At 38.0% G+C, this 26941-nt stretch overlaps 3 protein-coding genes across 3 annotated transcripts in view; 2 read left to right on the plus strand and 1 right to left on the minus strand.

Annotated features, from left to right (window-relative positions):
* Window positions 1-26777, plus strand: part of LOC136857944 (uncharacterized) — a 61904-nt gene extending 35127 nt beyond the window's left edge. Inside the window, exon 3 of the mRNA XM_067137069.2 lies at window positions 20392-26777. Within this exon, the coding sequence (XP_066993170.2) occupies window positions 20464-23358 (2895 nt within the window). The 5' untranslated portion in view covers window positions 20392-20463 and the 3' untranslated portion in view covers window positions 23359-26777. The remainder of the gene's footprint in view (window positions 1-20391) is intronic.
* LOC136857945 (uncharacterized) overlaps window positions 1-26941 on the plus strand; it is a 227703-nt gene that overhangs the window by 25686 nt on the left and 175076 nt on the right. The gene's annotated exons all lie outside the window — the stretch shown is intronic.
* LOC137501306 (uncharacterized) lies at window positions 5686-9236 on the minus strand. Its single transcript, XM_068228312.1, has 7 exons — window positions 9129-9236; window positions 8317-8583; window positions 8084-8215; window positions 6615-6826; window positions 6431-6525; window positions 6140-6329; window positions 5686-6048 (listed from the first exon to the last, which is right to left on the minus strand). Exons 2-7 carry the CDS (start codon window positions 8546-8548, stop codon window positions 5842-5844), a joined length of 1068 nt encoding a protein of 355 aa, XP_068084413.1. The 5' UTR covers window positions 8549-8583; window positions 9129-9236; the 3' UTR covers window positions 5686-5841.

The raw sequence follows: 26941 nt of genomic DNA on the forward strand, positions 1-26941 counted from the left end.
GCATGACCGCCTTTGCCCCCAATAGTTAACTGGTACTCATTTATCATACGCAAAACATTCCTTCCAAATTACGTTAAACCTCTGTCACTCATTATTATTATTATTATTATTATTAATAAATTGCAAATGGGAAATACCCCGGTGGCAACGGTCACTTACAGTAATGTGATAATAAAGTTAACATAATTACCCAACTACAACAAAGAAACAAACAAACAAACAAACAACAAGAGTACAAGAAGCAGATATATGGAAGGAAAATATAACAAGAATTACTGCTAGTTTAATATTCTAAATCGAGCAACATCATATACAAATTCACACACAACTTAAGTATTTACAGTGCTTAACAATTTGGCTTACAATATTATAGGTTGACCTTACTACTAGCTTAACATTATAAGTGATAATAAAGTGAAGTTAAACCGTAATTACCCTACAACAACAACAACATTACAACAAGCAAGAAATACTACTAATTAAACTTTCTAAATCCAGTGTCATTATATACATATTCACACACAACTTAAGTATTTCCAGTACTTAACACTACAAATTACAATACTATAGATTGAACTTACTACTAGCTTAACACTACAAGTGATAATAAAGTTAAATCATACTACCCAACAACTACAACAACTCAAGTACAAAAAGGAATTCCATGGAAAAAAATATTACAAGAAATACTACTAGTCATTCTAAATCCAGCATCATGTACAGTTTCATACACAATTTAATTATTTCCAATACATCCGTATGCTGGTTTCTGGCCCTAATTTTATGCTTATGATAATTTCTCGATAAGTATGAGGGAGGTTAGATAGATAGATAGATAAAGAATGGGTGAACCCTGCCTTCGCAGGGCTCCACACGTAGGTCTGTGAAGACCCTTTGTGTCCCTTAAACGGGTTTGCCTAGTCCAGACCTAGTGCTCCTATAAAGGATACCAGTGCCCGGATGTTGGCATTCCTGATGTCTTCCAGGCTCACGAAATGTGAGCCAAGGTATCGATGTCTAGTGCTTGCAAGAGCCTCACACTGACATAACACATGCGCGGAGGTCTCCTCCTCCCTACCGCATCTTCTACACATCGGATCCTGACTGATTTTCATGATGTGTAGGTGTCTCTTTAAGGTATTGTGGCCTGTCAACAGTCCAACTACCATTCGCATTCTGGTCCTATTCAAATTTATCAGGACCTTTTTATAACTTTGGCTAGGCCCTTTGATAAGTTCACGTGCCTGCCTTGCTATAGTTAACCTCTTCCAAATGTCTTAAGTGAGACTGGTTTGTCCACTGGGATATTACCAGTTTCACGCTTCGGAGTGACACTCCCAGGAAGGGCTCTGGTCCTATAAAAGGACCTTTTGAGCCTTGTTTCGCTAGTTTGTCAGCTTCTTCATTTCCACTGATACTTGTGTGCCCAGGGACCCGTAATAGGGTAACTGAGCTAAATTCACACAGCTGATCTAACATCCTTTGGCATTCCCATACCATTTTTGATGTTGTTTTAACTGCACATAGTGCTTTTAACGCTTCCTGGCTATCGCTGCAAATAGTGATACAATGAGGGAGGTTATAACCTATTCCTAATACAACTCCAAGCAGCCCTTCCCGTATAGCTCTTATAAAGACCACACAGGCGAGCTCTAGTTCTTCTAGATTCAAGACTTTCCCAATTAATGGTATTCCTTCTATTCCCAGTTACGAAACGCATCGCTCTTCTTTGAACTTTCTCTAGGGAATTTATTAAACCAACATGCAGATCCATATTCGAGAATGGGTCTTACAACGTATTTATAAGGTTTATTTAAACCTACTAGGGTGGTGAGCACATAAATAAGAATTCAATGAAAGTATTTTCCTTCTGGACCTTCATGCCAGACAGATTTTTTTTTTAAACAAATTTTTTTTCACTATAATATGATTTATCTATAGAGCAAAACCGCTATGCAGTGTGCGTATCATAGCAATCGAGATGGAATTGGTAATGTACTATGTATCTGTAGAGCCTATATACGACTTTTTACAATTACTTCTAAAGTGAATTTCAGCTGTGTGACAACGCTGAAAAGACTATGGACTTAGAGATTGGCATTCCTGAAGAGGGTTTTCTACACTTTCCCATTTTCACACATTGATTCAAGAGTCTGTATTGACTTGTGACAAAACCACTGTATTCTTCCGAAAACCACTGATAGGGACAGGTTTGGTTGTGATCCACCGAAAACAAATTATAATGACCGGTTAGGTAGTGATCCATCGAAAACCACTGATTGTCGCAGGGTTAGGTTAGGTTTGACAGGATTTGTAATTGAGCGACTGTTGTCATTGAAAAAACTGTCGTGACGACTGAAGGCAATAAACATAAAACTGAATCCATTGGTCTACAAAGTTTTCATTCAGTAGATACGCTAGGAACTGGCGAACCAAAACCGTACATACAAAGTTTACAGGAATCAACAAAACAGGATATTAATTCGTGGTACTCATTGTTCTTTAAAGAGAAGAAATATCCTGTCAACAATAGCTGCAGTGAACATGCTTTTTCACTATTATTGTCTGGCCCCATGGCTAAATGGTTAGCGTGCTGGCCTTTGGTCACAGGGTGTGGGTTTGATTCTCGACAGGGTGGGGAATTTGAACCACCGTTGGTTAATTTCTCTGGCACGGGGGCTGGGTGTATGTCGTCTTCATCAACATTTCACTATTATTGTGTAAAATAGAAACTTACTAGTTTTGACAAGTACAGTATGTTCAACAGCAGCCCGCCTGGTGGCCATGATCGTTAAGGCGCTGAAGTCTAAAAACGGTCTAACACCGAGGTTAGCCGGTTCGAGTCCCGTTGGTCGAAAAAAATTTTCACCATCAGAATGTTGGCCGGCAGGGTAGGGGAGGTGGTGGTATACAATTTCTAATCACTAGATTGCGTGCCAAAAGCCTGGATTAAATTCCAAACCTCTCCGCAGTGCTCATATGGAGTGAGGGCATATGACGCTATTGATGGTGATTCGTCCGTCGGATGGGGACGTTAAGCCTTGAGCAGACCCCTTGGTGCTATTCGACAGGAGTAGGCTATGTGCCGGCACCGGGTTTCACCCTCTCCCTACTATCATATATCACGTCATTCATTTCATCTCTCATTAACTCCTCTGATGAGGTTGACGTCAGGAAGGGCATCCGGTCATAAAAAACCGCCACGACAAATTCATCTCACCTCATACCCGACCCCGTAGGGAAACGGGACAAGGGTTGGACAAGGGTTGGACAAACAGTATGTTCAACAGCGACTCCTGAATGATGACGCGCAGGATGTCCAACCTCACTAATCTATGTTCCAGACTATTTCTACTTAAAAAATTGTATTTGTCCTTTAATGTGATTTTGCAATTTTTGCTGAATATTTATGTGGCTGAAATGAAGGTGGATAAGCTACATGGTCTCCTTTATATAGGAAGAATGTATCGTGGAAATTAACTCAATTTCGGTTTCATGTACATTACAGTTTCTCTAAGATATATTGATAGTAATTCAGTCATGTACGACGACGATGTATTTCATGGTAAAGACAGCTGCCTCTGTGGATCAGTGGTAGAGTGACGGCCTCCGAATCCCAATATAGCGGGTTCAAACCCGGCAGAGGTAGTCGGATTTTTGAAGGGCAGAAAAAAGTCCATTCGACACTTCATGTCGTACGATGTCGGCATGTAAAAGATCTCTGGTGACGCATTTGGTGTTTACCCGACAAAATTCATTAAATCTCAGCCACAGACGCCCAAGAGAGTTTCGGTTTACTCGGTCTGCCATCTAGTGGGCCTAGAGTATAACGGAACGTCAAAATTGACGAGCAGACAGCCAGATGGCGTCAACTTGAAATGTCTGCACATGGTAGCTGAGGCCATACGATTATTATTATTATTATTATTATTATTATTATTATTGTTATTATGGTAAAGACAAATTACTTTGCAATGCTATCTATCTTAATGGTAATGTACTATGTACCTCTACTATTGTAGGCTACTGAGTGCTTGATTCGAAGCAGTGTATCGATTCATTCAGTGTCCGAGTGAATCGATTCACAGGAACGGCAAGCTCATGGCACACAAATCATGCACAATCACGGCTCAGTGAGCCACACGACACACACGGCTCCTTATAGGCACACTGGACACTGGCGGGGAGTCGAGCTTTCGCTGCAGTGAGCCACAGTGAATCATGGCACACTGAAAGAATCGTACGCAGTCATGGATCAGTGAGACACAACACACACATGGTTCATTATCGGTACACTGGACATTGGCGGGGAGCCGAACTTCCTCTGAAGCAATACATACAGAGTCATGGTACACTGAAAAAATCGTATGCTATAATGGACTCTCGAGCTCAGCTCATTTGAAAATAATACCTATTCGCATCCACTGTCCTCTTCTTACAGGGAGTTTTAAACAATACATGGATTTATTTGCAGTGTTAAAAAGATAGAACACAATTCCAAAGTACCTAGGTTGTAAGTAGGTAGTCAATTAGGTTATTCTAATTACTGTATTAGTTTAATCAATCAGTATCTTTATAACTAGTTGATGTTCGACAATTACTTAAACTCAGCTCTCTAGCCTCCACACCTGGCTGAGTGGCTCAAACGGTCGAGGCGCTGGCCTTCTGAACCCAACTTGGCAGGGCCGAGCTCAGTGCGGTGGTATTTGAAGGTGCTCAGCCTCATGTCAGTAGATTTACTGACACATAAAAGAGCTCCTGCAGGACTAAATTCCAGCACCTCGACGTCTCAAAAAAAACCTAAAAGTTGATAGTGGGACATAAAGCCAATAACATTATTATTTAGCCTACCCTATGACTATGAGTCATGCTCATGACCACTCGAAATTGTCTGTTTTATATTTGGAAGAACCACTCGGTATTCTCTTAGTTTGTATGTCGCATCATTGCACAATACTTCAATAATCGAATCACGAGGTTACCGATGTACGTGGACAGTGAGTATGTAAGTAGACTGATGCAATAGATTAAATAAATGATGTTTAATCAGAAAACCAGTGGGCTACTGTACATCTCCTGTAGCCTATACAAAATATGACGATTTTAAAAAAGCCTCTGCTGATAGAAAAAGACATTTTCAAAGATGACCGAGTTAGCTGGCCGTGCGTTTAGGGTCGCGTAGCTATGAGCTTGCATTCGGGGAATGGTGGGTTCAAATCCTACCGTCGGCAGCCGTTAAAATGGTTTTCGGTGGTTTCCCATTTTCACACCAGACACATGCTTGTGCTGTACCTTAATTAAGACCACGGCCGCTTCCTTCCCACTTCTAGCCCTTTCCTATCTCTTCTATCCTCTTTGTCGCCATAAGACCTATCTGTGTTGGTGCGACGTAAAGCAAATTGATTTATATTTAATATGTGGGCTACTTATTGTGTACACAGGTATTTTTATATGTAATTCTCTCTATATATATACAGTATACGTGAGTTGTGACTTTCAGAGAACTGTGGAAAACCATTAGATAGTGTATAAAATTTAAGTTATGTCAGTATTTTAACAGGCGTACAATGTTTACATCGTGTATTGGTGACAGAGTGCTGTCTCCCTCTCTCTCTCCCCCCCTTGCCCGCTCCTCATCACATTGCGCCACAGCAGTTCTAGATAATTCCACTCCGATTGGACACTGATCCCCACCTGCACATCTATACCGCCCTGTAACTTGTAGATACACAATTCCCACAATTTTGAAATGTAACTTCGTTATATCAGAAAGGACGGGGCAATCAGAAATGTATTATTTCCCAGCAAAGTTATAACATTCTTAATCTCATGGAATGGCTCTTACAATGGTACAGCTAACTCCTCGGCTTCTCTTCTTTCTTCTTCTTCTTCTTCTTCATCTTCTTCATCTTCCTCCTCCGATTCACTGCTTCCATGATGAATGACTAGTTCCTCCACTTCAGGAAGACCTCTCACCTCATTATTGTAGAACTCGACAATCTTCTTCTCAGTGTGTTTTACTTCATTTCTCCACATCTCTGCTGTCACCTATAAGATATATTGAAGTATCACAACCTGACAAATATATTATAAACTCCACTTGCATATATCCAATAAATAACATTTCCACTTGGCCTACCTGATCAAGAGATTCTTTCCACACAGCTGTAGCTCTGTCCAATCCGTGACCAGGTCTTGAAGCCACTGTTTTGTTATAATACTGTTTTGCCACAGACCATACAAATTCGATGGCATTGAAAAATGAGTGGTATGGAGGAAGTCGTAAGACAGTATGGCCTTCACTGTGCAGCATCTCGTCAACAATGTACCTGGTTTTAAAGAAACAGAGAAATATTGTTATGCATACATGAAAGTCAAATACACGAGTGTAAACAACATTATCTAAACTTATGTTTACGTGCTTCTGTACCTCTTTAAGTGACTTCGATTCATATTACACAACTTTTGCAGCTCATCTTTTGTGGCATTTTCTGGTGGAGAAACTCCATTCTGCCTTAACCATGACTGTAAATTAAAGGAAAAATAAAAATTAATTTCTGTAACATCATTAAACATCATTCAGTAGAAGGAAATATTCAATTAAGTATAATTACCACTAATTGATCCTTCCTCCATTTCGTTGTTGGTTGATGCTCAACAAGCTTACAGTGATATGGTGCATTATCCATTACAATAACACAGGGTCCTATATTTCTTAATCCTACGATTAATTGCGTCTTCACCCACATCTGAAATTTCTCGCTGTTCATAGCACCATGGTAATCCTGATTTCTCTTCAAGTTTGTAGCAAATATCAAATCAGCACCTGTAAGAATTTTAAGTTTTAGTATGAAGTTATTTGTTCTAAAAAAAGTATAGGCCTATTAATAAAAAATGTGATTTCTGTTGAATGATACAAAAAGCTGTCTGATTTTAAGTAAAACCAACTACTGTGTAGCAAAGTCACCTGATGATGAAGTCAATTAATTACTACTTACACTACTTTATCGTAACATCTCTCATGAATGTATCTCCATTAGTAGGCCTATATCTGGATTAGAAGTCCACGATCACTTGCATAAAAGATATAAGTATAAACACCCATTTCAATACCTTAGAACAAATGTAATTGCTGCGAACACTGAACCTATATCAGGCAGTAAGAAATAAGAAGCTTGGAAGGTGTTCAACAGTCAGGTATCAAGCACTGATTCAGGTGGAGATTGTCGAATGCAGAATAAACATAATAAATAGGCCTACAATACAAGTAATTTACTGATACAAATATCCAGTAATATTATATGAAAATACACTGAGTAAGTTTTGATTGAAATACCTCTCTAAGGTTAATCATTGGCCTAAAGTGAATACCTGCAAGTCTTTTTAATAACAGTGGAGAAGTCAAAATCAAAAACCACGTACAGAGCTCAATGAGCGGTAAGTTATAATGCCACTTCCGACCTAGTGCCAGTCAATTTCAATCAATCAGTCACCACTGATCTGCACTTAGGACAGAAGATGTAGTTTCAGGGATAGGCCTAGTATTTTCTTCAATAATTGCAAAGAATTTGGAAATTTATTGAACATCTCCCTTGGTAAATTATTCCAATCCCTAACTCCCTTCTTAAAAAAAAAACAAATATTTGCCCCACTTTTCATCAACTTTAGCACTGTACTGTGATCTTACCTACTTTTAAAATACCACTGAAACGTATTCGTCTACCAATGTCATTCCACACCACCTATCCACCGACAGCTCGGAATATACCACTTAGTCCAGCAACTTGTCTCCTTTCACCCAAGTCTTCCCAGCCCAAACCCGACAAAATTTTTGTAACGCTACTCTTTTGTCAGAAATCACCCACAACAAATCATGCTTCTGTCTTTTGAACTTTTCCAATTCTCAAACCAAGTAATCCCAGTGAGGGTCTCATACACAGGAACTGTACTTAAGTTGGGGTCTTATCAGAGACTTATGTGCCCCCCCCTGCATCCGTACTACAAACCCTAAATACCCTCATAACTATGTAAAGAGAGATCACCTCACTACAATAAAATGAAGTAAAATAAATTAAGAACATACCAGGTACAAAGCCATCCTTCGTTCCAGCATGAACAATAACCAGTCTTCCTCCCTCAGACACAGGTCGACGAATTACTCCTTGAACATCATGTCCAGATTTGTGTGGTTTATTCCAGGAGTATGTGGGTGACCCTGAAAGACAAATGCACAATTGAAACCAAAGACACCTGATGAAGATAAATTATTCCAAGATTTTTTAAATATAAAATGTAATATATAACATATATATTCACCATTCATAAAAATCCAAGTCTCATCCAAGAAAACAACAGGTTTTGGTTTCTCACTGTCCTTATTACGCATGTATTCCCTCAGAAAACAAGATCTCTTAAAACAAATGTCTTCATTTTCTCTAACATACGCATAGGGATCACCTTTACTCCACACAAACCCAATGGCCTTCAAAATTCTTCTTAATGATGTTTCGGAGCCCTTGTACAAATAAGTGTCATAATTTGCTTTCATGTGGTCGAAAACCTTTCTTACAGTTACGACTTCTCCTGTGGGAAGAAAAAAGAGAGTTACAAGGGACTCAAAAGAGCTGTATGACAATACATGCACAAAACATTTCTGGGAGCTTATCTCACCTGCGTGCCAATTTCTATAAATAATGTTGCAATAGATTCCTTATGAAGTCACCTTACCTTTATGTAATTTATCATAAATAAACCTTGCTATCGCTTCCTTAGAAAAACTGTCTATGCCGGTCACTGGATGTTCACGCTTTCGGCGTTTACCTGGTGTAGAAAATTCAACTCCCTTCTTGAAATTTCCTATTACTTTTCGGACTAAACCGAAACTACACTGTAAGAATACACACACAGAAATATATTACATACACATATACCATAAGTCAACATGAATACACAAAGGTTAAGTCTACGAACCGTATCGAAGTCGACACAAGACATGGTACCGGTATAGGCCTAGGCCTACATGATCAGGTTAGGTTAGGTTAGGTTCAGAATGAAATACTGCTCCTTTTCAACTGATTGTCATTATGCCAGAAACTTATCATAGAAACAAGATAAAAACGAACACTTACCCCAGTTAATAATGAAACTCTTGCCATTAGCTTCGTATCACTACGACTGATACCTTCTTCGTCGTCTTCCTGTTTCAATTGCTCGTAGCAATGTACAAGCATTTCTTGACCTGAAGCTTGTAAAGGACGTAACCTTGGTTTCCTTTTCGGAGGAGTTTTTGCAGATTTTTCTTCCTTCTTAGACATCCCAATCGAATTCTGTTCGTATAAGTATGGGACGAAATAGGAACGTAATTAATAAAATGATGTGCTCATCATTTCACACAAACTATGTTATTAAATGCATTATCCGAACATGCCACAATTCTACTTACCTGGTATTAGCCAAATAGATTTACAATCCCACAGAAAAAGAAAATATGCTTTAAATATTCTCGCAAATGTATCGCTAGTGACTTTAGAGGCAATGCGGTGGCAACACACAATTCACGCTAGAACAGTGACTGAACGTTGCCAACGTGCCAGATTAACGGTAACAGTAAGACGTCGTATCGGCAAGTAGGGTCCCTAAACTGTATGGTTACCGACACTGAAAAAGACCCAACAGCAAGAAAAGTCACTATAAACCAATACCTTAATATTACAGGGGAGAAAGGGTAAGGTTGCACCCTTAGTGTACGTCCTTACACGGAGAGGACTATATCATCGGGACATGATGTCATGTCCCAAGATGCTCGAGCTCTTACCCACAGTAGACACTACAGGTCCAGGATTATACGGGAAGCTGTGGAAATACGTAGAAATCCTAACAATTTCAACAGGGACACTGGCTATCAATTAAGTAATACCTGGTTGCCAGCCATTAAGGATTTACATAGGTAGTTCCCTTCCCTGTCCCTTCAATACTGTTATTTCGCCTCGGTGTTTTTCAAATTCATACCTTCCTCATCGTCAGATGTTTCATTCCAGGCTTGTGTCAATGTCATACATCTGTCAATGTCATATGTTATGTACACATGTTATGTGACCCTCGTTGACTGATTCTGATGGTTCGGTCAGGTTCCGCTTCGAATGCTAGCGCTGTGCCATGCCCAGGGAGCTATGTGGTGATGTTTGAATGTACCATTTCCACTCTATTAAAACATCTGAATTTCAAAAAGTCATTGTTTAAGAAGCCTTTCTCGTGGACAGTCGAGGTTTTCTTCTGATGACGCAGAGCACAGTTCTCTGCAAAACGTAAAGAATTTCACCTTATTTTCTTGACACGACATAAGCCCAAATGCCTATACAGTATCATGTCAATAATAGATTCTGATTGATTTATCTCCAATACACTAAAATTGTCCTTTGTTGGACGTAGATTTTGTCAGTACCAATCTGTTGATGAAAAAATTTGATTGTGAACTTTAATCTAGTAATGCTATGCAGTTGAGAGGTTTTCTATTGTTGCCAAGAATCTGAGCTACTGCTGTTGGTAATATGTTTGAAGTTCCAACATGATTAGTTATTGTTGAATGAACAGAATCCTGCATTGATGCAAGTGTGTGGAATTTTCTGTTTTACCTTCATCTTTGTTGCCAGAAACCCTTTCCAAATTAGTGTGTTGTGTTGTTTATGACACTTCCAACTGTTTTGTGACTGACAATTAATGGATGTGACCTGTGTGGAGACAGTTTAAAAATCTCTGAAGTTGTTTTACTTCATTAATTCTTGACAAAACTGGCAAATCTAAGAAAGATTTGCATATAAATAGTGCATGGTACTTACTGCACAAGGGACAGGTTGCAGTTCTGCTGATATTTATGATAGTGTAGTGTTCCGGATCTGTTTGCAATACCCAGTATTTTGGTCTCTAATTTGATTAATTAATTCCGTCGCTTGTTTTTCCTTGACCTTTTCAAGTAGTTGGCATTGTATTTCCTTAAAGCCATTAGTTCAGATATAGCTGGGGGCTTATTGCCCTTGACTTGCTCCTTCTCCCAATCACTCTTTGCTCTAGAATCAAAATTGTTCATAATTAAAAGAATTAAGAGGCTATTCCAGTCCTCAAGTGGCTGCTGCAAAGCTTCTAGTGCATACAAGTGAACCTGAATTGAAGTCAATAAACCATGTCATGATATAAAACACTGTTGGCAAGCTTGCGGTACTCAACAGTTCCCTTTATAAGGTTATGAACCACTAATGGTTTTTTCTGGTAACGCTTTTTGGACCATGTCATAATTTACTGCTGAAATTTATAGAACCTGGATGCCCCTTGGTGCTTCCCCCATTAACTTTCTGATCTGATAATGGAATTTTTGGATTTCTGAGATACCACCATTTGAATGTGTTACTGATCTGAATGTATCATAGAATGTATCACCGATTTGAATGTATCATAGAATGTATCATAGAATGTATCATAGAATGTATCATAAAATGTAAGCCATTTGTCATCAGATCCACCAAAATGTGAAAGTTTCAGGACTGGAAGTTTCATGTTACCTCCTATAGTATGATGTGAACCATGCTGTGAGCCATGTGGTGAACCATGAGCAAATGCTCTCTTCAAATATGAGGGGTTTTTTTAATTTTTATTTTTACAGTTGGCTTTACACTGCACCAACATGGATAGGTCGTACAGCGATGATGGGATAGGAAAGGCCAAGGAGTGGGAAGGAAGTGGCTATAGCCTTAATTAAGGTACAGCCCCAGCATTTACCTTGTGTGAAAATAGGGAACCACGGAAAACCATCTTCAGGGCTGCTGACAGTGGGTTTCGATCCCTCTATCTCCTGGATGCAAGCTCACAGCTGCGTGCTCCTAACCGCATGGCCAACTCACCCGGTGAATCTGAGATTGTGTGACTGATTAATTATATGCTATGTCTTAGCAATAGTACTGAAATGTGCTGCTTCAAATTCATTCTCAGCTGAATAAAAATGCTTGAGTACCCTTGAGTTGAGCACTGGTTTTGTATGCAGTTCTATCATTTTTAATTCTCCTAGATGTTTATTTTGGACTCGATAGGCTTTTGTTAGTGGGGATGTTCCTTTGGCATAGGCAAGAGCACCTCCTTCCCACTGCTTTACTAATTGAAGTGATATACAGTACAAATTAAACTTCAGTTAGATATACTGTATGTACTTTATTTCCATTTTTTGATAAATTTAAGTACTTTTTTACTTTGTGCTGTGAATAGTGTTGTAAAATGTGTAGCACAGGCAAAAAAATATACATTAACTGTGTTATTTTTGTCATTAAATTTTTTTTCAGATTATCAGGCATTCGCGTTGGACCCAGTTCCATTTGATCTGGATAAACAAGGTTTCACTGTGCTGATTTTAACTAAGCTTGAATAAAATGAGCATCTGTTGATATGTCATTGCTAGATAATAACTATTATTTAACTACAGTAAAATTTTCATAGCAGTCTCATGAAAAATTACCTTACGACTTATGCTCCAAGAATTGATGATATAGTATTATGCAGCAATATAAAAACCAATACACATATGTTTAATTTAATTTTAATGTCACTATGACTAGAGTGGAAAATCATATTTGGATCTCTACAGTTGACTTTATGCTACTTGAGATTCTGACTAGTAGTAACTTAGACCAGATTCACATCGATTCCATAGCTAACAATATTAAAGACACCTTTTTCAGATATCTCTAAGGCTGGAACTGTGTACTTGATGCACTTAAATGGCTCATTTTGAGATAGAGATAAGTATCATATTTATTAGGATCTTAAAACTTTTAAATGTCAATATGGAGGTGTTGAGAGCTGAATCTGTGGCCATAGTTACTTCTCTTATTTATTCTACATTCTTTTTGTTTAAATCTAAATATAAAATATACCTTTCTTCTCTGTGAGTAATTACAATGCAATATTTTACTCTGTAAATCATATCATCATCATCATCATCATCATCATCATCATCATCATCATCATAAGGATGTAACGGAAAGGGCGTAAAAATCTCTGGTAAGACCCCAACTAGATTTGGTTCCATTGTCTGTGAACCTTACCAGGAATACTTGATTCGAGAACTAGAAAAAATTCAAAGAAAAGCAGCTTGATTTGTTCTGGGTGATTTCCGACGAAAGAGTAGCCTTTACAAAAATGTTGCAAAGTTTGAGTTAGGAAGACTTGGGAGGAAGGAGACAAGCTGCTCGACTAAGTGGTATGTTATAATACCAATATAGTTGGTCCGTTATTGGACATTATAAATTTTCCAGCTAACTCATTCCTGGTCACCAGCGCTTCTCCCCAGTTTGCTAAGTTGAGCTCATCAGTTGGTAAATAGGACACCTACCAAGACGCATGGGTAGTGCATACCGTGGAGGCCACTGTGTGGGCTACTTGGAGCCACCGGCAGTGCCATTGCACTATGAGAAACTTGTCTCATTTTCAAAAATTGATGCCTGCCTGGCCAGCATATGATAAAGATGTTGATTCCCATAGGGAACCCGAGCCCAACTTAGCACATTGGGGTGAAACGCTGGCTCCCAGGCATGAGTTAGTTGGGAAATTCATAATATCCAATAACGGACCAACTATATTGGTATTATAAACTTACACATTCGGAACAAATATTTCAGGTTCCCTATGAGAATCAACATCTTTATTATAAGTGGTATGTTCCGGGCTTACAGTGTGGAGATGGCGTGTAATGACATTAGTAGATGAGTAAGTTTGAGTGGTGTTTTTAAAAGTAGCAAATATTACAATATGAAGATAAAGTTGGAAATCAAGGGGACTAATTGGGGCAAATATTCATTTATAGAAGGAGGAGTTAGGGAGTGAAATAACTTACCAAGGGAGAGTTGCTCAATAAATTTCCAAATTCTTTGCAATTATTTGATAAAATACTAGGTAAACAACAGATAGGGAATCTGCCACCGAGGTAACTGCCCTAAATGTAGATCAGTGGTGATTGCTTCTTTTTCTCCTGAAATACACGGAATAGCATAGTTTTACTTTCTTCTTCATATTCTATTCATATTCTTTCTGTTTTTCTTTTGCTTCACTTCTTGATAATACCTGTAACCTGGTACATGTATTATTTTATTCACTATTATTTATTTTGGTCTCCCTTAACTTTTCATCCCCAAGATCTTGCCTTCTATTATCTCATCAGGATGAACTACCTGTTTTATAGTGTATGGGCATGCATTGGGTCAAATTTACACGAGCATTTGATCATTATGAAACTCCATATTTAGGTCACTCTCCTCTCTTATCAAGAAGCAAAATGCCATGCTTGCATTAATACCAGAATCTAAGAATATATTTTGGGTAGATAATTAAGTTCAATCAATCAATCAATCAATCAATCAATCAATCAATCAATCAATCAATCAATCAATCAATCAATCAATCAATCAATCCTGATCTCCATTTAGAACAGTCTCCCAGGTTGTAGATTCCCTATCTGTTATTTTCCTAGCCTTTCCTTAAATGATTGCAAAGAAATTGAAAATTTATCAAACATCTCCCTTGGTAATTTATTCCAATCCCTAACTCCCCTTCCTATAAATGAATATTTGCCACAATTTTTTCTCTTGAATTCCATCTTTCATAATGTGATCTTTCCTACTTTTAAAGACACCACTCAAACTCATTCATCTACTAATGTCATACCACACCATCTCTCCACTGACAGCTCAGAAAATACCACTTACAAGTCATAAGCATTAAGATAAAATACCACATAGTCGAACAGCTTGTCTCCCTCCCTAAGTCTTTCCAGTCCAAACTTCGCAACATTTTTGTAACACTAGCCTACTCTTTTGTTGGAAATCACTTAGAACAAATCAAGCTGCTATCCTTTGGATATTTTCCAGTTCTTGAATGAAGTAATACTGGTAAGGGTCCCATACACTGGAACCATACTCTATTTAAGGTCTTACGAGAGACTTACATGCCCTCTCTTTTACATGCTTACTACATCCCCTAAATACCTTTATAACCATGTGCAGAGATCTGTACCCTTTATTTACAATCCCATTTATGTGAGTACCCCAATCAAGATCTTTCCTTATATTAACACCTGGGTACTTATAATGATCCCCAAAAGGAACATTTTCACCCCATCAACACAGTAATTAAAAATGAGAGGACTTTTCTTATTTGTGAAATTCACAACCTGGCTTTTAACCCCGTTTATCATCATACCATTGCCTACTGTCGTCTCACAAAATTATCAAGGTCATTTTGCAGTTTCTCACAATTTTGTAATTTATTTATTACTCTATACAGAATAACATCATCCTTGAAAAGCCTTATCTCTGATTTCACTTCTTTACTCATATAATTTATATGTATAAGAAAACATAAAGCTCCAATAATACTGCCTTGAGGAATTCCCCTCTTAATTATTAAAGGGTCAGATAAAGGTTCACCTACTCTAATTCTATGAGATCTGTTTTCTAGAAATATAGCCACCCATTCAGTCACTCTTTTGTCTAGTCCGAATGCACTAATTTTTGCCAGTAGTCTCCCATGATCTTCCCTATCAAATGTCTTAGATAGGTCAATCGCAGTACAGTCAATTTGACCTCCTGAATCCAAGATATCTGCTATATCTTGCTGGAATCCTACAAGTTGAGCTTCAGTGGAATAACCTTTCCTAAACCAGAACTGCCTTGTATCAAACTAGTTATTAATTTTGCAAACATGTCTAATATAATCAGGAAGAATGCTTTCCCAAAGTTTACATGAAACGCATGTCAAACTTACTGGCCTGTAATTTTTAGCTTTATGTCTATCACCCATTCCTTTATACACAGGGGCACCTATAGCAACTCTCCATTCATTTGGTATAGCTCCGTCATGCAAACAATAATCAAATAAGTTCTTCAGATATGGTACTATATCCCAATCCATTGCCTTTAGTAATCCCTTGAAATCTTATCCATTCCAGCTGCTTTTCTATTTTTCAAATTTTGTATGTTATTGTAAATGTCATTGTTATCATAGGTAAATTTTAACACTTCTTTAGTATAAGTCACCTCTTCTATCTGTCTAGCTCCATGGATAAATGGTTAGCATGCTGGCCTTTGGTCCAGAGGGTCCCCGGTCTGATTCCCGGCCGGGTCAGAGATTTTTAACCTCCATTGGTTAATTCCAGTGGCTCAGGGGCTGGGTGTTTGTGCTGTCTCCAACATCCCTGCAACTCACACACCACACATAACACTATCCTCCACCATAATAACATGCAGTTACCTACACGTGGTAGATATCTCCCACCCTCATTGGAGGGTCTGCCTTACAAGGGCTGCACTCGGCTAGAAATAGCTACACAATTTTTTTTACCTCTTCTATCTGGAAATTATCCTTGTAACCAACAATCTTTACATACTGCTGACTGAAAATTTCTGCCGTTTGAAGATCTTCGCATATACACTCCCCTTGTTCATCAATGATTACTGGAATGTCCTTCTTGGAACCTGTTTCTGCCTTAAAGTACGTATACATTCCCTTCCATACATACATACATACATACATACATTATCATTATAGACTGTTATGCCTTTCAGCGTTCAGTCTGCAAGCCTCTGGGAATTTACTAAATGTCGCCACAATCCTCTATTTACAACTAGTGCTGTGGCCTCATTTAGTTTTAAACCTCTTTCCCTTAAATAGTTAGAAACTGAGTCTAACCATCGTCATCTTGGTGTCCCTCTACCTCTCTTACCCGCCATTACAGAGTCGATTATTCTCCAAGTTAACCTATACTCCTCCTTTCACCTCACATGGCCCCACCATCGAAGCCGGTTTATGCGTACAGCTTCATCCATCGAGTTAATTCCTAACTTATTTTTTATCTCCTCATTCCGAGTACCCTCCTGCCTTTGTTCCCACCTGTTTGTACCAGCAATCATTCTCGCTTCATTCATGTCTGTTACTTCTAATTTATGAATAAGATATCCTGAGTGCACCCAGCTTTCGATCCCATTAAGCAAAGTTAGTCTGAAAACAGACCGATAAAAAGATAGTTTCATCCAGGAGCTGACTTCCTTCTTACAGAACATTGTTCATCGCAACTGCGAGCTCACTGCATTAGCTTTACTACACCTTGATTCAATCTCACTTACCGTATTACCATCCTGGAGAACACACAACCTAAATACTTGAAATTATCTACCTGTTCCAGCTTTGTGTCACCAACTTAACATTCAATTCTGTAACCATAAAATGGCTGGTTACACCATTAACATAAAATAATAATAATAATAATAATAATAATAATAATAATAATAATAATAATAATAAATTTAATGAATTTATGACCACAGTAAAAACAGTAAAACCAACTCAAGGTTCAACAGAAATGGAGTACTATAAAACATAAACAACAGGTTGGGAAACATGACAACTACAAAATGGATGTGGAAAGTGGCATGGACCCTATGAGGTAAATGGAACGTGTCCATTATGAAGGAAAAAAGTATAGAGGGTAATTACTCTTCATTTTAATATATTTAAAGTAAACAAAACAAGTAATGAAAAGACAAACAAAACTCAAAGATTTTGTTATAATATATGTAAGCGTTAATTACACCTGCAGATATGCACAATGTATAAAGAAAAATTTTAAACACCAATTATACATGATGATTTAAATGAGGGCTAGTCCTAATCTGCACAAATGAGGAAAAAAGAAAGAAATACAATCTTAACACAGAGGCACAGAAAACTTGCATTAGTACCTAAAATGCTTCCAGTAAAGAACATAGATTTTAGATGCATGAGTTAAGAGATGCAGAACTATGGGAGGCAACCTAAGGAAAAGGCTAAAATACATGTTAATTACAAGGTTAAAAAGGTAAAGGGAATTGCCTCCAAAACAAAATGTAAGTTACATGAGCTTAATTCAAAAGCTAAGTTATTTCGACAATTTTAGTGATGAATGTGAATCTCGAGGATAAACTCCTGCTCAAAAAAAAGAAATAATTACATTTAAATGAAGTTAATGTCTGAAATAAAAGAAGAAATAGTGCTTACCCCGAGAGAGGTATCCCATGATGGGACTGATGCATGACCGAGTCCGCTCTCTAGGATGGTCACAAATCAAAGACGCAGAGACAACTTTGCACCCACGAAGGAGCGGGTAAGATCGAGAAACAGGAAATGGTTCAGCCACTAAAGAACCAATCAGGAAACAGACTTTATCACTGACTTTCACAATCACCAATTACATTTGATCCTATTTTTACCAATCAGAAGTCTCTTCTTTCTTGCTGATCCAGAAAAGTCTTTTATGCAACATGAAATATGCTTCTAAAATGGCACGTGTAGGTACATGCTGCTACACAAGTTAGATACAAAAAAAATTTCCAAAACATAATTTTTCTAAGTTCCAAAGTTCGAAAGGCTAATTTTCAAACCATACTCATTGAATCTATTTTCAAGTTCCAAGATATTAGACTGCAGGCTTTCGTCACAATCTGCCATTAAGACCAAGTCGTCAGCATAGGCCAGACTGCTTACTACATTTCCACCTAACTGAATCCTTGCCCGCCACTTTATACATTTCAGCATATGATTCATGTAAACTACAAACATTAAGGTGAAAGATTACAGCCTTGTCTAACCCCTGTAAGTACCCTGAACCATTCTACCATCGATTCTCACTGCAGGCCAATTGTCAACATAAATGCCTTTGATTGATTTTAATAATCTACCATTAATTCCAGAGTCCCCCAGTATGGCGAACATACTTCCCTCAGTACCCTGTCACATGCTTTCTCTAGATCTACAAAACATAAACACAATTGTCTATTCCTCTTGTAGCAGTTTTCAATTACCTGGCGCATACTGAAAATCTGATCCTGATAGCCCCTCTGTGGTCTAAAACCACACTGGTTTTCATCCAACTTCCTCTCAACCACTGATCGCACCCTCCCTCCCAAGATGCCAGTGAATACTTTGCCTGGTATACTAATCAATGAGATACCTCAATAGTTGTTGCAATCCTTCCTGTTCCCTTACTTATAGTTAGGTGCAATTACTGCTTTTGTCCAATCTGAAGGTACCTTACCAACACTCCATGATAATCGTATTACTCTATGAAGCCATTTCATCTCTGCCTTCCCACTATACTTCACCATTCAGGTCTAATTGCATCTATTCCTGCTGCATTATGACAATTGAGTTTATTTACTATCCTTTCCACTTCTTCAAGCGTAATTTCACCAACATTATTTTCCTCCTCCCCATGAGCGTGGTTGTTCGCAACACCACCAGGAAGATTTCCTTTTACATTGAGAAAATGTTAAAATATTCCCTCCACCTCTCCAGTGATTCCGTGGGATCTGTTATGAGTTCACCTGAATTACCCCAAACACTGTTCATTTTCTTTATCTCTCCCTTCCTAAGATTCTTTATTACTGTCCAGAAAGGTTTCCCTGCTGCTTGACCCAGCCTTTCCAAGTTATTACCAAAATCTTCCCATGACTTCTTTTTGGATTCAACAACTATTTGTTTTGCTCTGTTTCTTTCGTCTATGTCTGCATCGGGCCTTGTTTGGATTCATTTCTGATAAGCCTTATTTTTACATTTAAAAGCTGTTCTCACTTCATCATTCCACCAAGATGTTTGCTTTTTCTCATCTTTACACACAGTTGTTCCTAGGCATTGCCTTGCTGTTTTTACTACAGCATCCCTGTATGTCATCCATTCTCTTTCTATATCCTGAACCTGCTTACTGCCCACTGTTCGAAACTTCTCGCTAGTCATATTCTTGTACTTCTGTCTAATTTCCTCGTCTTGGAGATTTTCTACCCTTATTCATTTGCAGACAGATTTCACTTTCTCTACCCTAGGCCTAGAGATACTTAGTTCACTACAGGCCAGATAGTGGTCTGTATTATCAAAAAATCCTCGGAAACCTTGTACATTCATAACAGACTTCCTGAATTTGAACTCCAGTACTGTTAGAGACAATGGTGACAATAGCATTATCCTTCCATCGTACAAAAGCAATACCATTGTTGCATTCAATAGTGTGATGAAACTTCCCACGGGGCTCTTTAGAGAAAGCTTTCTTGTCTGGCAAGGGGCATGACATGGGTATGCGATTTTCTCTTATTGTACCAATTGTACAATTGTACAATGTCACTCAATGCTTCATAAAACTTGTCAACTTCATCCTCATCTATGAAAATATTAAAAAAATATAACCAACAGAAATAAGATCTCAACAGCTCCATTATATAGTGAAGAGACTGTGATGATTTATTTCATCATTAAATTCCCAAGAATCCAGTTTGACTCCCTGTATTTGTAAACATTGGAAATCATGGTGTAACAAAGGATTCTACTCCACAGGTCAGAGATGAAGAGGCACGAGTTCCTGAAGCTAGGTCTGAACCAGTAGAAGAAGTGGATAAAGATCAACCCATGGAATCTGAAGATAAGACTGAACCAGTAGAGGAGATGGATTCAGACCAACCCATGGATTCTGAAGATAAGACTGAACCATTTGAGGAAGTAGATACAGACCAAACTCTGGATTCTGAAGATAAGGCTGAACCAGTAGAGGAAGTAGATATGGACCAAACTGTGGATTCTGAGGAAAAGACTGAACCAGTAGAGGAAGTAGATATAGACCAAACTGTGGATTCTGAAGATAAGGCTGAACCAGTAGAGGAAGTAGATGCAGACCAACCAATTGAAGCTGAAAAGCTAGTAGAAGAGGTGGATTTAGATGAACCTGTAGATTCTGAAGACAAAACTGAACCAGTAGAAGTTAGTACAGACCAGACTGTTGATTCTGAAGATAAGACGGAACCAGTTGAGGAAGTGGATACAGATCAGCCTGAGGATTCTGAAGATAAGACAGAACCAGTTGAAGAGGCAGATAAAGATGAACCTGTGGACTCTGAACAAGTAGAGGACGTTTTACCTGAAGCAGATGAAACTGCCCCTGAAGACTCACAGGAGATGCCACTTCAGGAGGAAATTTCATCCACTGAATCTCCTTCCAGTGATATGATATGTGATAAATCAGGCAAAGATGTACCTGCTCCTGAATGTATTGAGGAATGCATCTGTACAGAATCAGATGAATTATTAGATAAGGACAAAATTCCACCCACTGAATTACCTGCTAGTGATGTGGTACGTGATAAACCAGATGAGGGTGAAGTCTCTGAAGATTCACAGGAGATGCCAATTCAGGAGAAAATTTCATCCACTGAGTCACCTTCCAGTGATATGGTATGTGATAAATCAGGCAAGGATGTACCTGCTCCTGAATGTATTGAGGAATGCATCTGTACAGAATCAGATGAATTATTAGATAAGGACAATATTCCACCCACTGAATTACCTGCTAGTGATGTGGTATGTGATAAACCAGATGAGGGTCAAGTAGCTGGAGATTCACAGGAGATGCTGCTTCAGGAGAAAATTCCATCTACTGAACCACCCACTAGTGATGTGGCATATGATAAACCAGCTGAGGGTGATAAAAATGATTTAAAAGATGAAACAGATGGAATAGATGTTCACAGACTAGAAAGAGTTAGCAGCAGTACAACACAAATTGCTGATGAATTTCCCCTTCAAGACAAACAGCCTTATCGTTTAGAAAAAGTCACTAGTAGTCTGAGGGAGTGTGCTTTTGAGTTTGGTAGTTTTAAAGAAGGAGAAAATGTACCATACATTGAAGGTACTAAAGATACCACAGAACAAGTGAAGATGGAGGAAGGACAAGATGGTTCTGTTGCTCCTGAAAGTGGTGCTAATGATGTACAGGAAACTGGAGATCTCAGTGAGGAAGGAAGCCCTACTGCTCCTGAGGTTACCGCTGAAGATGCAGAGGAAACAGAAGATGGAAGTGAGCAAGTAAGTCCTATTGACCATGAAAGTAGTGTTGATGATTTGAAAGAAACAGATGGTGGTGAGGAAGTAAGTCCTATTATTCCTGAAAGTGGCACTGATGAAACAAACGAAAGAGAAGGTGTTAGTGAGAAAGCTGTTATTGCTCCTGTTGGTGGTGTTGATGAATCAAAGGAAACACCAGAGGAAATATGTTCTATTTCATTTGAAACTGGTGGAGAACAAGAGATCCCAGAGAAGAATATAGTTGATGAGAATACTGTCGATGTCCAGGAACAAATTTTGGAGCCATCGAAACCAAAGGGAGATGAGATTGTCGAAAAACCGGAGACTACAGACGAAGTTATAGTTCATGAGAAAGCTGATGGTGGCATCGAAGAAAAAGCAGAAATTATAGGTAAGGAGATTTGTACATGTAGTGATTCTGTAGAAGAACTATATAAGAAGGAGTCAGAATTTACTGAGGAAACTCCTACAATCACATCATCACCAGATGATGCCATAATTAGCGAATGTGGCACAGAAGATACAGACTTGGAAGGGAAAGAAAGTAAAGAAGACTTTGAAATTGATAAAAGAATAGAATCTGAAAAAGCGTTCCTTGAAGAAGAACCCACGGTGCAGCCTGGAGACAGTGTGGAGGTAATGGTTGTAAATCATGTAGACAGCAAAGAGGAGTTTATAAAAGATGATAGCGAGAAACTGGATGAAACAGAAATATCGTATGACGGTGACACAGAATCAGAAGCAAGTGATATGGAACAAAGTAGAGATGCACAACCTAAGACCAATGCAACTAATGATTTTGAAACTGTATTTAAGAAAGATGTGATTGAAGACATTAACTTAATCTGTAAATGTAGTGATATCTCCTTGACAGATTATTCTCCTTCCTCCGTTGAAAATGATGATAGTGAATATGACACAGCGTTGTCATGTCCTGATCATGATGAATTATTTACAGAGGAAAGTTATCCTTCTGACACAGAACCTACTCCTAAAGAAGAATATGTGGAGGATATAGATATAGATGTAGTAGTAGAAAAAGGAGGAGGAGGCAAATCTTATTCTTGGGACAAAGGCTCTTATGATGCTGTAAACTTTGAAGGTGAAATTCTGTTCAGTAGTATGGCACCACATGAAACAACATCAGAGGACAGTGCAGCGCGTGTTAGTATAGATTCAGTCCTGGAGGCGGATGATGAAGGGCAAGAAACTGCCTATGAAGTTGACCAGCAAGTCATGTTTCATTATGAGGGTGTACGGGATATACTTGTACAAAAGGTTCCAAAAGAATCTAAGGGTTCTGTATTCATTCCTGCAACTCCTTCTAAGGTACAACACGACCCAATTTTGCAGCAGATCCAGCCTATGACTCGAGTTTCTGAAGACAATCAGGGTGAGTCGATTATATTTGAACACACTTTATCCATCCAGGTGCTCTCGCTGTGATCGAAATTACGATAACATGGCTATAAATTAACGATGGGTCGTTGTCATCTAATTGACATTCAGGTGGTGCTAGTTATAGTTTTAATTGACATAATAAACATTGTAATCACCTAGCGCTTCGTCCAACCAAAGAAACATTAATTTTTCCACTTATCCCAGCAAATAGATCTTCGACTGGAATATGCTTACAGTTATATATATATATATATATACTCAGGACCCCTGGCTTTGCTTACTCCTGCAGAGGAAATTCAGCCAAAATACTGACGAGCTACTCTGGAGGAATGTGTATAAAATGCATTTTGTCTTCAGTCAGAGCAGAGAATTTTGCTTTTCTGTGTAGGGAATTTAGGGAACAATAAGAAAGATCAATACATTTAAGAAATAAGACATTTTAGACTAGAGTACTTTTCTCTCCCAATATCACATGGCCAAAGAATGGGAGAAGAAATTCTGTACTTTAATACTTTTGTGACACTTGCAAAAAAAAAAAAAAGGAGAGGAAGAAGAAGAATATAGGAAGATAATCATATTATCGTCACACTTTTACTGGATAGATTTACACCCTGGTGCTGCTGAATTGGTAGACCTCGGCAATCTTCGAGATCCGTACTGGCAATCTTTGAAACACAAACTATGAATTGCTTATGCATACACTTTACATACTAGTACTGTTGTTGTTTACACAGCAAAGCTAAACTATAGAATTCATGCTAGGAACAAGATTCGCATCAAGAAATGTTATATAATGTTATATAATGTGTGTGTGACACAGTTGTTGGGTTAAGATAATAACAGTTTAGAAACTTCATATCAATCGATCATATTATCGATTCAATTCAGATTTCATTTCCATTCAGTTGGCAGCACTACTGGAACCAGGAGAGCTCCTACCTTACTCCTCAACCCCATACACAAATCTATCCAGAAAAAGTGTGCTGATAATACATAAACTGATAATGCAATTTCTAAACATAATTCATAACGAATGATAATTGCAATATATAAGGACATTGTTTCAAACTATATTTTATTATTATTATTATTATTATTATTATTATTATTATTATTATTATTATTATTATTATTATTATTATTATTATTATTATTATTATTGTCATTGATGTTGCTGCTGCTGTTTTTATTATTGTTGACCTCTGGCTCCTTCACTCAATGGACAGCATAGTGGCCTTAATTCAGAGGGCCTGGGTTCGATTCCTGGTCAGGCCAGAGATTTTAACTGCATATGATTCATTCCTGGTTAGGGGACTGGGTGTTAGTGTTTGCCTTAATACACTTCTCTTCAAATACGTAAAACACACCACACACACAGAAATGAGCAAGAGCGGATACATCATCATCATCATCATCATCATCATCATCATCATTTTCTTCCCTTATCCAGCTCCAGCCAGGTTGGGGCATGTATGGTACTTCTCCACCTTCTCCTTTTCCTTCATGATCCTTCTTCTGTAATTACTGAGCGATCATGTGGTTAGGGTCATGCAACTGTGAGCTTGCATTCGGGAGATAGTGGGTTCGAATCTCACTGTCAGCATCCCTGAAGATGGTTTCTCTCTGGTTTCCCATTTTCACAGCAGATGCTGGGGCTGTGCCTTAATTAACACCATGGATGCTACCTTCCAAATCGTAGCCCTTTTCCATCCTTCCATCACCGAAATTCTTTTGATGAGTTAGTGCAACATTAAACAAGTAAAAAAATAAAATAAATTTTAATCTCTGTAATCCTGTTCCATTCCAGGTTCCTCCTTTTTATACTAGTTTTGATCATATCTATCTTCCTTGTGGGTCTCCCTCTTCCTCAAACTTAGCTTCCATCACCTGTTTTGGTATCCTACACTCCTCCATTCTCTTTACATGTCCAAACAGTCTATTCTCCTCAGTTCTGTCTTTCAACTTTTCTTAACCAGTTTCCTTCCTGACATCTTCATTTCTCACCCTGTCTTTCATATCAAATTTCTTAGGAATGTTGATTTACTGGCTTGAATTTTACTCCCCACTCTTTTGTCTATGCATCCGTCCACATAGATTTGACATCACAAAGAGCAGGCGGCTGAAAATCGGGACCAGATCTACATGAAGAGCTGACTTCAGTAAGTTGGGAAAAAGACCAAGAGAAAGAAAGAGAACTGAAGGGTTCATAACAAAAACAACCAAGAGAAAGAAAGGGAAGGATTCATAACAAAAACAACCCTTGTCAAATTTAATGTCTTTTTAGATTCTAGTACATTCTAGTGGTCAGAGGCATGACTCATAACATGACGTGACCAACTCCACCAAAACCATCCCTTGGACTGACTTACTGCGGAATGAAAATTGACCAATGCCACAAAAAACAACCCTTGTCAAAGCTGTTTCTTACAACACTAACTTGTGCCAAGTGATTAGAACTATCTTTTTGTGTTCTTGTTGGCAAGACTTTTTAATCATGGTATCATTTGTTTTCCTACTCTTGTTGTGTTATTCTCAACACACAAGACACAAAAATGTGAAATGGCTTCAAGTAATTCAAGTCACTGTACATCTAGTTTTGAATGAAAAAAAAAAAGAGGAACGCTGCAAAAGATGATGTGAATAGAATGAAAGTGATGGGGCTCAAACATATTAATCATGTTGAGAAGAAGGTTGAAGCAAACCAAATTGGTTACGACTGCAGGTTAGTTTTCAGTATGTTATTTCACTGTAATTTGTAAATACCCTTGTTGCTGTATGAATATCTACAGTTGCCTGATCCTTTGTTCAAATTTCATTTCAGATGCACAATATGTCAATGCTTCGAAGTAGTGGATGAAGACCAATTGAGGCACACGGTTCCAAAATCCTCCTTATCCATTTTTTATGAAAATTGAGTTCTTAGCTTATCTCTATACCTCATATGATTTAGCATCTTCTTCAACAAGAAAACTGTTCCTAAACACGCTTTGTCCCCGTGAAAATGTAACACAAATTCAGGTGACGTTTCCAAAACCCGCCTTATCCTAAGATATTGTTTCCAAAATCAGCCTTATCCAAACATGGGGCACCTTAACTGAAACGTATCTCAAATAATACTCTATGAAGTAAGCATTAGTACGATGTTTATGAAGTTCCAGGTTCATGGTGTGTTCTTCAAAACTGTTGGCGATACTATTCCTGATAATTTCTCGCCAGTTTACTAATATTGAGTTTAATCACTGACATTCATTTTTATGATTTCAAAGAGCATAAATAATAAAAGAATGTTGATTAGAATATAAATTTATGATAAAAATTATCATTATAAAGTTTTGTCCATGTGTGCAAACCCTGCCCTTATCACGATGACAGTTCCAAAACCTTCCTTATCCAATGTTGAGTTTCTGAAACTCGCCTTATCAAATCTTAATTTGTAAATGTCTTCATTATATGTCACGAATTGTATGTAGCTCTTCAATTATATCAATATATGTAAGTACATTGATATAATAAACATGAATAAATACTTTTATTCTAATGAAGATGAGCAAGAAACATTTTTTCATCTCCTGAAAAATTTGCTAAAATGGATAAGGTGGATGATATTTTCATCCAGTTTTACAAACTA

Source organism: Anabrus simplex, chromosome 1 (genome assembly GCF_040414725.1).
Source record: "Anabrus simplex isolate iqAnaSimp1 chromosome 1, ASM4041472v1, whole genome shotgun sequence".
NCBI lineage: Eukaryota > Metazoa > Arthropoda > Insecta > Orthoptera > Tettigoniidae > Anabrus > Anabrus simplex.